The following is a 13,593-nucleotide window of genomic DNA, read 5'->3' as shown; positions in this document are numbered from 1 at the left end:
TTTGTATTCGTCATTTACTTCTTTCTTTATGTAATATCTACTATGCACCAGGCACTATGAAAAGATCTGTTTTTCTGACTTTCATTTTATTTTGGTACTGGGGGCTAGAATTCAAGGGCAGTCTACACCCTAGTCTATTCATTCATTCATTCATTCATTCATTCATTCATTCATTCATTTACTTTGAAATAGGTCTCACTAAGTTGATGAGGCTGGCCTCAACCCTGTGATCCTCCTGTCACAGCCTCCCAAGTTTTGGAATTACAGATGTGTATCACCATGCCAAGCTCTAATTTTCTATTTTTAATTTAACTTTCTGAACTTATATAAGGTCTGTTCTTTTGTACAATTTCCTGGTACTGCATGGATATTTTAGATTTTGAGGATGCAGATGAAATCATAGCAGGTATAGACTGAAGATGACTTGTTCTAAAGTAGTTTGCCAGTGTTTCTTTTTAAACTAACATAAGAAAGAACTTTAAAAGAATTTGCCAGTTTTCTACCATTTGTAAATCAAGGTTTTCTCATACTTCCTGCCTGCATGTTTATGTGTGTGTGTGTGTGTGTGTGTGTGTGTGTGTGTGTGTGTGTATGTATGTGTGTGTGTGTGTGTGTGTGTGTGTAGGGAATGTTTAATGGTAGTCATTTTTCATTTTCCAGATAAATGAAGCAAACTAAGATGAGCTGGGAAAACATGCCTGACACTGTAGTTTATTTTTATAAGAAATACATTTCAACTGTTTCAGGACACTGACTTTGTGAGACAGATATATTTGATTTACAGGAACATGATTTTGTTCTAAGCCAGTGTTCTTTTTTCTTCTTTTCTTATTGTTGCACTTATAAAGCCCACCTATACTTCTATTTAATGCAATTAATGTCTTTAGAATCTGTGTACATGGTCATGTTTTTGGCTTCCTCTGCCAGTGACAAAAGTGATAAAATAAAAGCTCCCCATTCCTTCTCTACCTGAGGTTCTTTTTCTAGAAACAAAATTTAATATGTTATAATTACCTTCTTAAATGGAAAGATGCTGGCTTTTAATTAGAAGAAACAGAAGAATTTTTAATGTATTTCTTATACAATGCTCTGTAATTAAAAATTAATCTGGCTTTTCTGTAGCACATGTAGCACTGTAACAAATGAAACCATTTATAGAATTGTTATTTGGAATTCTCGATAACAGAAATTTATAGCCATTTTTTCTTGCATAAAGTGACCTTGCATGCGAGGTTGGTGTAATTAAATTAGATGACATGTTCTGAAGGGAAATAGCTTTTGTAAATTACCATTATATATTTCTTTGTAAATTGCTGTCAGCATTCTAAAGCAGAAGTAACCCTGAGAGACCACCTAAGTTTATGATCGGAATCCCAGTTGCTAGCAGAAATTATGTTAAATTTCTTTTTTATTTTTTAAATCTTTTTGTTGGTGCATTATAGTCATACATCTTAATGAGATAAAAGACTTATGGAAATGTACGTGCACACATCACCCAATTAGCCCTTACCCAATCCCCACCCCATTTCCTCACCATCCCTCCTTCCCATGCTTGGCTTAGTGATTGACTTTGATGTTTGTTTAAGTACATCTTGTGTTTTAGAGAGTTTCCCTCTTCCCCCTTTCAATTCCCTCAGGTCACCTTATTTGCTCATCTATAGTGTCCCCTTCTTCCTCTAGAGTTCTTTCTATGACCCATTTTCTCCCTAGCTTTTGCATTGGGGAAAGCATCCGATTTCTTATTTTTTGTGGCTAATCTCACTTAGCATAATGTCCTCCAGTTCCATCCATTTCCCTGTAAATGATGCAATTGTGTTTTTCTTTATGGCTGAGTAAACGTCCATTGTGTACATATCCCACAGTTTTGTAATCCATTTATCTGTTGATGGACATCTTGGCTGGTTCCATATTTTGGCAATGGTGAATTGTTCAGCTATGAACATAGATACACATGCATTAGTTTGGTAGTTTGGTTTCCTTTCTTTTGATACCTTTTTAACTTAGCCTTATCTCCTATAACTTTTTCCATTGCTCATTCTGTTCTAATCTTAAGGACTCATTGCTGTTTTTTTTTTTTTTTTTTTTTTTTTTTTTGCGGTACTGGGGATTGAACCCAGGGGCATTCAAGGTACACCCCCAGCCTTAGTTTTGATTCTTTAGTTTGAAACAGGGTCTCACTCAGTTCGGAAGGCCTCACTAAGTAGCTAAGGCTGGTGGAGAAACTTTGATCCTCCTGTCTCAGCTTCCCAAGTACTGGGGTTACAAGCGGGTGCCATCATGCCTGGTTCTTATTGCTGTTTTGAAGCATGGCCTGTACCTTAGAACCTGTGCATAGCCTGTACCCTTAACCTAGAGGCTTCTTTCCCCAAAGAGACATGGTTTACCCTTTCCCCTTCAAGCCTTTACTGAAGTATTATAGCCTTCTCCACAATGTTCACCTGATCTATACTTAAATCACCCTATGTTTTATGTCCCTTCTTCATTCTTGATCCCTTTTACCCAGTCCCCCCCCACACTTAAATAATCATTTAATATACTGCATAACTGTTATGTTGGTTTATTGTTTCTTTCACCATCAGAGAGAGGAAGCCCACTGGCAGAGATGATGCAGTTTATTTTGTTCCCCTATAAGAGTACCTGCAACAAGGACCCAGGATTATATGCTCTCATAGAACCCTGACCTTCTCTTTCATAGACCTAAAATATAAGTTCCAAGAGGTCAGAGATCCTGTCTATTTACTGCAAAAACTTAAACATTGAGTCTTATGCATAATAGATGTTCAATAAATCTTTTGTGAATCATGGGACTAACACAGATCATGCAGATGATCCTGAGTGGTATAAATTTAAATTATTAACCTAACTTTATGATTTAACCTAACTTTATGAATGGAAAAATAAAAGGCTCAGACATGCCCGAGGGATATGGCATGGTCGATAATGAAGGCTTTTCAATTCTTACTTTGTATGTTAAGATGGGAGAGGTACACTTCAGTGTGCTCTTTGTGCAAGGACTGATTGGAACTATGGAATAACTTAAGTTGAGATTTTTCAGGACACTTGTAAAGAATGACTGTATTGTGTTCTCATCTCAACTTCTGGGATGCAATGTAACACTGTGGGGTGCACAGTTTGTCATTTGCTTTAATTAAACAACTATAAAACTACTGTTTAAAGCTCTAATGGTATTTTACTAGTTAACTGTGTCTTAATATATTCAAAAGATAAAAGGGCTTTACTTTTAAAAATAAGCAGTCTCAGGAAGACCACATATTCTAAAACTGCAGAAACGTTCATATTTCAGGAGCAAGACTGAATATGTATTCCATGTACTTAATGGGCATTTTTTGTGTTTTAAAATACAATGAGACTTGAAGAATTGATTTAAATTACTAGGCCACTAGAAAAGAGTGCTGTGGAGTTTATATGGAATTCTTGATATGTAGTATCAGTCTGTCAGATGTTATTAAAATATTTTTTTTGTCAGATCATCATATGGTATCATAGTACTTGTTTTAATCTTAGAAGTGAAACCTTTAGGCTCCTATATGTGAGGATGGTGAATTACAAAGTGCTCTCTCTTTTTTTTTATAAGGGTACTCAGTTTTCATTTTTAAAAATGTTCATACAAAAATGCCTAGCCAGGCGTGGTAGCACAGGTTTGTAATACCCACACTTGGGGAGTACAAAAAATAGGTCTGGGAGTGTAGCCCGGAGGTAGAAGGGCTTCCAGGAACCCCAGTACCACCAAAAAAAAAAAAAAAAAAAAGCCTAAATGTGTGGTTCTTTGTGTTTGATGGGAACAGTGCTGATGTAGTGAGATTTTTGGCATAAATTAGGATCTTTTAAAAAGATTGATGCCATTGATCCTAGTTTTCTCTCAGCTGTATTTATAGAGGACACTGGACACTGTGCAATGGTAAAATACCACAGGAACAATCAGTGCAAGATGCAGTAGAGACTGGATAACGATGGCTTATTAAAGTTGACCTCATTTTGTATCTTACTTTGCTTTTGTGATCAGAACTCTCATTATCTTACTGGCTCTCCTGATAGATATCATAGAATCAGATTACTAAAGAATTTTCTAGGTTAAGAGCCTACTATTTCCTATTTCTATCATATTGCTTACTCTATTGTTGGTTCTCTGTTGGCCACTTTATAAGCTTAGTACTTTAAATAAAACTTATCCTTGTATATTTGATTAAAATATTATTAAGCATATTTGGTCAAATATATTTATTGTTTAGAAACTGAGATAAAACATATAAACTGTTTAGGCATGTTACAAAGCAGTTCACTATAGGAATTATATACCAGAAAGTCTTTATATAGACTACCAGAAATATATTCTCACTTTGGAATATTTTAATCTGTTAAGTCTACTAAGAGTAAATAAAATAACATCGTTTTAGACGACTTGCCTTCCTGGAAGCCTTTTACCTGCCTTTTAGCTTGTACTGTTAGCTTTATAGGAAAGGTTCACAGAAAGAGTCAAGACATGTCTATTTCCTATACATCAGGAAAAATGTTCCTAAGCTACACATTTTAGGAGGTGTAATGCTACAGTGAGGTTGAGCGCATCATAATCGAGAGATAAAAACAAAAGTTCAGGACCTAAGAAGAGAGGCGTTAAGTGAGTAGATCAGTAGAGATAATATAAAATCAGTAGATTTTTTTAAAAACAATTGTAGAATTCACCTATCAAAAGTGCTTTGGGAATAGAATTTTCTTCATATATTTTTTAATCCAGATGAAACTAGTGATGGAGAATAAAAAGCTATTCTTACTTAGTAAGCATTAATTAAAGGTACATTAAGTTAAGAAAAGGCATTATAGGTGAAAGATGGTTCCTCTAACCATCTCAATATGGACACATTTAAAACCATATGATCTAGGTATGACTCAGCAACCTTTCTATTGTAGTTGTCACAGAATTGTCTTTTTTGACCTATTTTTATTAAGATTTTTGGAACAGTTAAAATTGTCAACTGAATACAAATCATTGCCACATGCTTTAATGGCCATCTTGCTGGGAACTTATGGTTCAATTTTATGTGTGTCTGTTGAATGAAGTTTTATATGTACATTCTTTTGTAGCTTAATAAAAATAGTAAATAAAAATTATTATTTTTAATATTTTTATAAAACTTTTACCAAAGGCAGGCATGGTGGCGCACACTTGTAATCCCAGCATTCAGGAGGCTGAGACTGGAGGATCGCTGTTCGCGGACAGCCTCAGCTACTTAGCGAGGCCCTCTGCAACTTAGTGAGACTCTGTTTCAAAATAAAGAATAAAATATAGGGCAGGGGGTATACCTTGGAGGTCCAGTGCCTCTGGGTTCCATCCCCAGACCTGCAAAAAAAAAATTTTTTTTTTCACCAAAATCACAGATGGAATTTAAATTTTTTTAACTTGCCGATAGAATTTGATTTGATTTTTATTAATTTTTTCACTTTGTAACTTGGTTATCACTCATGTGTAATGCTATTGCAGTTCTATATATTCTTGCAATGCCAAAAGCTTCAACTTAATGATGTGTGATTGTGTATATTTCTGTGCATATATAAATGGTTTGAGCCTTTGAATGTATATTTTTCGCCTCTTTTTCTAGTTGGACTGATCCAGCGGTTTCTTGTACTTCAGATTTACATACCTCTGGGACAAGACTTCTCCACTGAATTGCTGTAAGATATACAGAACTTCTTTAAATGTTTTATGTGCGTTAGACATTGATCAGTTGAAGCAATACCAATCATCATTAATCGCAGGTGGCAGTTTTTGCATTAAGTAGCAGAGGCTTATCAAGTTGGCACGAAGTAATTAAACTAATTTATTTGTATTTTTATATATCATTCTACTCTTAAATTTATCTAGGGAAAGAAAGCAAATTTTATGTTAAAGAGGTATCCAGGAATTATGATTTTGACAATAAATGGCCTATATCTTGGGGAAAAAAAAGCCTAGTCCAAAAGAAAGGTGCTGTTATGCTTAATAATGTTAGCTATTTAAAATTATTTTTAGCTTAGTTGGGCATGATGGCACACGCTTGTAATCCCCACACTTGGGAGGTGGAGACAGGAGGATCTCGCTGGTTCGGAGCCAGCCTCACTGGCTTAAGAGATCCTGTTTCCAAATTTAAAAAATATATAAAATAGGTCTGGGAGTGTAGCCCAGAGGTAGAAGGGCTTCCAGGAACCCCAGCACTACAAAAAAAAAAAAAAAAAATTATGGTTAGCTTAAAATTGATTGAAATACCTTATTTTAATAATGTTTGTTATATTAGTCCTTCCTGTATATTATATATATTATATATATATATATTATATTAGTCCTTCCTGTATATGTATAGATAGCTTGATATGTATTTGTTTTAAATGACCTTATTAGATTGTTTAGCAAATGAAAATATCCAGTTTTTACTCAGTTATCTGTTTGAAATGATACTGTGAATGAAAATAACATTTGATTTGTAGTGAGACCCTATTCCAAACTAAAATAATAGAACTGGGGGTGTAGCTCAGAGGTAGACTGCCTCTGGCTTCAATCTTCAGTAACACACACACACACACACACACACACACACACACACACACACACACTCCTAAAATTCCATTAATAAATTTGTCTATTTTAAGTGAACCAATGCATTTAAGTATTCTATTTTTCTAGTTTTTCTTTTAAATTAATAGCTATATAAGGCTTAAGCTTAGGCTTTTATTTTTCATCTAGCATAAATGGCTTTTTTCTTATTAATAAAGATAATTTTATACTAGTTTTACTGATGTAAATCCAAAAGAGAAATACAGAATATATTTTTAATACAAAGGAAATTTCATAAATTAATTTCTAGTTATGTTAACTTAAGATATAAATGATTCTTTGGTATGCCATTAAAGTATGAGATAGATAATGAGTTGCAATCTTTTCTTGGATGATAAAGGATGGAACAACTTATTCCTTTGTTTTAGTCAACCTAGATGAAAAGATTTTCTTTTATCATCTGCCATACTCCCCAAGATTCTTTTATTTATTTTTATTTTTTAATTTAATTTTTATTTTTTTATAAGTGGAACATATTGAGAGTGGTGTACATTTACCTTATGCTTCATGCCCTTCCCCCTCCCTTGCCCTCCCCCCCAATAGAGAGTGTCCAGGTTAATCATGTTGTATTTATGCTATTTGACATATTCGTATGTAGCTCCTCCATTGAACAACCTCAGCTTTCTTCCTTTCCTATCCTTCTGTTCAAGCTTTGCTGAGATTTCCCCTCCATCATCTGGAGTCCCTCTGGGATTACCACTACTCCCTAGCTTGAACATATTAGAGAAAACATATGTCCCTTCTCTTTCTGTGCTTGACTAATCTCACTTAACCTAATGTTCTCCAGTTCCTTCCATCTTCTTGCAAATGCTATTATTTTATTTTTCTTTATAGCTGAATAGAATTCCATTGTGTGTATTTCCCATAATTTTGCAATCCACTCATCTGTTGATGGAGATCTAGGTTGGTTCCATATTTTGGCTATTACAAACTGTGCTGCTATGAACATGGGTATGCATATGTTAACGTAGTTCTCTGATTTCAACCCCTTTGGAAAGATACCCAGGAGTGGTATAGCCGGATCAAATGGTGGATCTATTCCCAGTTTTCTAAGGAATCTCCATACTGATCCTCCATAGTGGCTGAACTACTTTGCACTCCACCAACAGTGTAAAAGAGTTCCTCTTTCCCCACATTCTCGCCAGGAATTGTTGTTGTTTGATTTCTTTATGTTTGCCACTCTGATTGGGGTTAGATGGAATCTCAGCGTAGTTTTGACTTGCATCTCCCTGATGGCTAGTGATGTTGAACATCTTTTCATGTATCTATTGGCAATTTGTATCTCTTCTTTTGTGAAATGTCTATTCATTTCAGTTGCCCATTTCTTGATTGGGTTGTTTGTTTTGCTAGTGTAGAGTCTTTTGAGCTCTTTGTATATTCTGGATATTAGCCCCCTATCAGAGTGGTGGCTGGTAAAGATATTCTCCCTTTTTGTAGGCTTCCTCTTTAGGTTGTTGGTGGTTTCCTTTGATGAGAAGAAACTTTTTAGTTTGAAGAGATCCCACTTATTAATTCTTGCTTTAATTTCCTGCACTTTGGAAGTCTTATTGAGAAAGTTACTCCCTGTACCTATATGTTGAAGTGTAGATCCTATGCCTTTTTCTAATAACTTCACAGTCTCTGGTCTAATTTCTAAGTCTTTGATCCATTTCGAGTTGATTCCTGTGCATGGTGAGAAGTAAGGATTCAGATCCAACTCTCTACAAATGGATAGCTAGTTCTCCCAGCACCATTTGTTGAAAAGGCTGTCTTTTCTCCAGCGTATGAGTTTGGCCCCTTTGTCAAAGATCAGTTGACTATAGATGTGTGGGTTTGTTTCTGTGTCTTCTATTCTCTTCCACTGGTCAGTCTGCCTATTGTTGTGCCAATACCATGCTGTTTTTACTACTATTGCTATATAGTATAATTTGAAGTCTGGGATTGTGATGCTTCCTGCCTGGTTCTTGTTGCTGAGAATTGCTTTGGCTATTCTGGGTCTTTTCTTCCTCCGTACAAAATTCATAACTGATTTTTCCAGGTCTATGAGAAATGTTGTTGGTATTTTAATGGGGATTGCATTGAATCTATAGATCACTTTTGGCAGAATGGCCATTTTGATGATTTTAATTCTGCCTGTCCATGAGCAAGGGAGATCTTTCCATCTTCCAAGGTCTTCTTCAATTTCTTTCCTTAATGTTTTGTAGTTTTCTCTGTAGAGGTCTTTTACATCTTTGGTTTGGTTTATTCCTAGGTATTTTATTAGTTTCGAGGTTATAGTTTTCTTGATTTCTTTCGTTGTGGATTCATTGTTGGCATAAAGAAAAGCAACTGATTTCTTTAGGTTGATTTTGTATCCTGCAACTTTGCTCAATTGGTTAATCAGCTCCAGAAGTCTTTTGGTTAAAATAGTTCTTAGAGTAAGAAGACTAAAGCATTATCTTATGTACTACTTTCTGAGTCTGTAGAAAATGTATTTTCAAGACTCCAAAGACATTCCAGAAGCACAAAGAGTACCACATATAGCTTTATTTTCAGTATAGGGGAAAGTGGTTTCTGAAATGGGAGAAGGCAAATTATATTTTAAGTTTTTAAAGCTCATCACATAGGAATCTAGCTCCGTTCTCTCTACCTCTCTACCACCTACACTCTGAGCCTTTTCGGAAGCATTTGTGGAGCCCCTGGTAGTGGACCTTCTGATGAGAGCTGTGATAGTTACCTGGCAGAACCTGGGAACAGAATCTTTTTCTATGTAAAATTAAGCCTTGTTTTTGCTCTTAAACACCTTAGGCTATCATCACAGCCAAGGCAATATACTGTTCTAACTACTTTCATGACAAGGCTTTAATTACTGAGAAGTCAACAAAGACCTTAAAGGTTAATGTAGACCTAGTGGGACAGCAGTTGATACCTAAGTAAGCCTGACTACCTCTTTGTTAAACCAGTAATAGAATATAGTGCTCTTCGCCTGTTTAAAAATGGTAAAACATTTTGAGAAATGTTAGATTGGTGATTAGATTTTGAATTCAGCTCACTAATCATCGATTCCCACCCATGTTTTCATGTACACATTGAAAAACATTTGGATTTTCCAAAATGGTTTTTAGTTGTGTAATTTTTGTAAAATAAATATCTCAGGAGCAAAAAGTTGAAATTATTAAACAAAACTGGAGAGGGCATCATCCTGACATTCTGAGTTTATTAGATTATAAGGAAATATGTTAATGTCATATATTAATTTGTGTTTAATAGATAACCAAAGCATTTTGTTTTAGGAAGTAATGACAGAGACCATGTCTTTGGAAGGAAGTAGAAGGACAAATATAGATTCTCTTTTTTTTCAGTACTCAGTGTTCTATTATGTTTCTAGCAGCATAGATCTAGGCTATTTTAAATAATCCCTTTTTTTGTGGTGGTACTGGGGTTCCTGGAAACCCTTCTACCTCCAGGCTACACTCCCCGACATATGTTTATACTTTTTATTTGGAAACAGGGTCTCTTAAGCCAGCGCGGCTGGCTTCAAACCTGCACGATCCTCCTGTCTCCGCCTCCCAAGCGTGGGGATTACAAGCATACAGCACCACGCCTGGCTAAATAATACATTTTTTCTTTTAACAAGTGTAGAGAGTCACATAGCAAAAAGATATCTGGTTTCTGAAACTTCATTGTCAGGGTGGGAGAGGCACTTTGTTTATACAAAGGTACGTTTTATACATCAAGAGGACAACTAAGTGATGTCTCACCAGCTGGTTTATGCATTTAGTGATCATTTCCTCAGCATCTCCCTATGCCCCCCAAGCGCACTGGATGATTGTACTGCTCAGAAGGAGGTTATGCATGTGGGTTAGTGGATGCCTCAGAACTAGTAACTCCTCTGCTGGAGGAACACTCATTCAGTTATTCATTTGGTGAACTATTTTCTGTTATTGTTACACCTAGTTGTAGACTTGGGGGATTTGATATACTTGGAATCTGTATATATCTCCCCAGGCTCACTGGTACTGAGTCCCAATCCAACACCACAATTCCCCAGATTGACTGTTCTAGCTTTCTACTGAACTTCCCAGCTTCCTTTCATTTTCTTAAGTTAGTGCCCACACTGAAGCTAGGGTGATCATTCTAAAACCAGGTGAGATTCCCCCTTAACTGAAGATAAACTTCCAAATCCTTAATGCTGCTGCATGCTCTGGTCTCTCACCTCTTCCTTCTCACCTCAGTGACTCTGCTCTGGACTCAGAGTGGGTTAGCAACACTGGTTCTTCCCAGCCACATCCACATGACTCTTTCTCTTCCTCACATGCCCATTGAAGTCTCTTCTTAGAGTCCTCCACAAGTGATTTTTGTCCCCATTTCATTGCCTAGCTAACTCCCATTCTGAAGTGTCCCTTCTTCCCAAAGGCTTTTTTTCTACCCACCTCCAATGAGGTTTATCTCTTCTGCCCTTTTCTAGCGTCCTGCTCCTTTCCTTCATTACAACTCTGAAGTTTAAAATTATGTGTATATTTAATTATGTGTCTCTCTGGTAAATTTTTGAGTTCCCTAAGGACAGAGACCCTGTCTTTTTGACTCAGCATGATATCCCCAGCACCTAAGACAGTGCTTAGCATTAACAAGCTCTGAAGTATATTAGATGACTAGGCAGGAGGATGATGTGTGACCTGATGAATGGCCAGATTCCATCTTTGTCCCCTCACCAATGGGTGGAGAGTATCATATGTACTAAGTGTGAAAATAAACATTAAGTAATAATAATCATTAATTTTATTAAATACTAATAAAATAATTTTATTAAATACAACATATCTAAGCATTGGACTGTTATTATTCTAAGAACTTTAATTGTTGTATCTGATTTAATCCGCAAATAAACCTGTGTGGTGGTCATAATTATTAATTATTACTTCTATTAGTCACTAAGGACACTGAAATCCAGAAAGGTTAAGAAATTGGCCAGAATTTATATACCTACTAACTCTTTTTTTCTTTTTTTAGTGGTACTGGGGGGTGAAACCCAGAGGCTTTATACTCCAGGCTATATTCCCAGACCTATTTTATATTTTATTTGGAAACAGGGTCTCACTAAGTTGCTGAGAGCCTCACTAAGTAGCCGAGGCTGGCTTCGAACCTGTGCAGTCCTCCTATCTCAGCCTCCCAAGCCCAGGGATTACAAGCGTGCACCACCAGGCCCAGCCACCTATTAACTCTTAATGTAGTTCCAATCTAGAACCTGTCTCTGGACCACCATGTCATGCTTCCTCACTTGTATATATCATTATTTTTCTACATGCATGCATTGGGTAGTAGATAAGTAGTATATATTTCATTTAAATCTTAGTTCAAGATGAGAGGGCTAAACCCTCTACCTCTTTTTCAGGAATTTCAAAATACAGTTTTATCATTAGAATTCCAAGAAGGAGAGCTCTTTCATGCTGAGATATTTCTGTCTTTATACTGATATCCTTTTGAGAGATAAACGTCTGAGGGTTCAAAAGGAACTTACCCAAATCCTTTTTTATTTTTGGTACTTTGTCTTGAATGTAAAATATTAAACTTTTAAAATGAAAACTAATAAGAAACTTTACCTTTTCTGTATTGAATCTTTACTCTAGTCCATGTGTAGGCCTTTTTTTTGTTCTTTAACATCTAAAAAATTATACTATCCAAAATCTTGTACCTGTGGGTAAGAGGCCTCTTTAACTTTATGAGCTGACCAGCAATTATCTAAACACATGGCATTTTGTGTAGAGAAAGGAGTGTCTAGTATAGTAATACATACAAATTTAACAGTGAAGTAACAGAATCCATTTGACTTTCTCTTTCAGTGTTTTAACTCACAAAACTCCTCTACTTTTTACAGAAGTAATTTTTTTTTGTTTTGGTGGTACTACAGGTGGAACCCAGAGGCTTTCTACCTCCGGGCTATACTTCCAGACCTTTTTTATATTTTATTTGGAAACAGGGTCTCACTAAGTTGCTGAGAGCCTCACTAAGTAGCTGAGGCTGGCTTCGAACCCATGCGATCCTCCTGTCTCAGCCTCCCAAGCGTGGGGATTACAAGCGTGCACCACCATGCCTGGCTCCAGAAGTAATTTTAATTTTTTTTGGGGGGGAAGTTTCAGTTGCAGTTTTTTTTTTTCCCAAAGTAACTGTCTGTTTGTCTCGAAGGTAAATGATTGGATAAGCAAAAGGTCTTTAAAAATTCTTTCATTTTTGTGGTGTCTTCCACATTTCATTATCAAGGCAATGGGAGCCAGCAAGTCCCTCGTGTGGGCTGGGTAGATGTTTGAGAGCCTGGGGGCAGATATCTGTGCTCAGGAGGAATACTCTGAACCTGTACTCTTGGAAAAGAACCAATTGCATCTGGAAAAAAAATCCATTTTGCTAAATCCATATATGCCAATCACACCAAATGATTCTAGAATATTACATTTTTTTTTTTTTTTTGGTCAGGAATTGCATTCCTTTTATGGACTACTGTTGAGCTGCATTAGTACCTTTCTCTGTCCTGATCTTGTCATTGTCTCATTGAATTCTGAGAGGCATTTTGTACTGTTATGGCTAGTAAACTGACATTATTTTTCCATTTTTACTTAGCACAAATAGTGCCTTGGCAATACAGGTTGAAAACGCTATAAAAACCTGTGTGGTAGATGTGATGGGCTGTTTGGAGAGATTGGAGTTCTTGGCCTGTGGATTCTAGAGAATATTTCTGCTAGAATACTACACATGTTGAGCCCTTAAATATTTAGAGTATTGCTTGTATTTGGAGTCTGATAAAGGTAGGAAGCAAAAATTAAAATCTTTTTTAAAAGAAATCTCTTTTTTGTGTGTGTGTGTGTGTGTGTGTGTGTGTGTGTGAGAGAGAGAGAGAGAGAGAGAGAGAGAGAGAGAGAGAGAGAGAGAGAGAAGAGTCCCTACAATTTTTATCAGATCCTTTGTGCTTTTGACAAATTGTATCTAAAGTTTAATGATTTCAACGTGGAATTCAGTCTAGGATTTATGATACTCATTGC

The 13,593-nt window shown here is 36.1% G+C and overlaps 1 protein-coding gene across 1 annotated transcript in view; it reads left to right on the top strand.

Annotated features, from left to right (window-relative positions):
• Positions 1 to 13,593, top strand: part of CFAP20DC (CFAP20 domain containing) — a gene marked incomplete at both ends in the record, with an annotated part of 331,976 nt that overhangs the window by 8,795 nt on the left and 309,588 nt on the right. Inside the window, one exon of the mRNA XM_080715044.1 lies at positions 5,616 to 5,688. Coding sequence (XP_080571170.1) covers positions 5,616 to 5,688 — 73 coding nt within the window. The remainder of the gene's footprint in view (positions 1 to 5,615; positions 5,689 to 13,593) is intronic.

This window comes from Muscardinus avellanarius (genome assembly GCF_963383645.1).
Source record: "Muscardinus avellanarius genome assembly, chromosome: 18".
NCBI lineage: Eukaryota > Metazoa > Chordata > Mammalia > Rodentia > Gliridae > Muscardinus > Muscardinus avellanarius.
The sequence above is the reverse complement of the archived record's forward strand: the minus strand, read 5'-3'. Positions and strand labels throughout refer to the sequence as shown.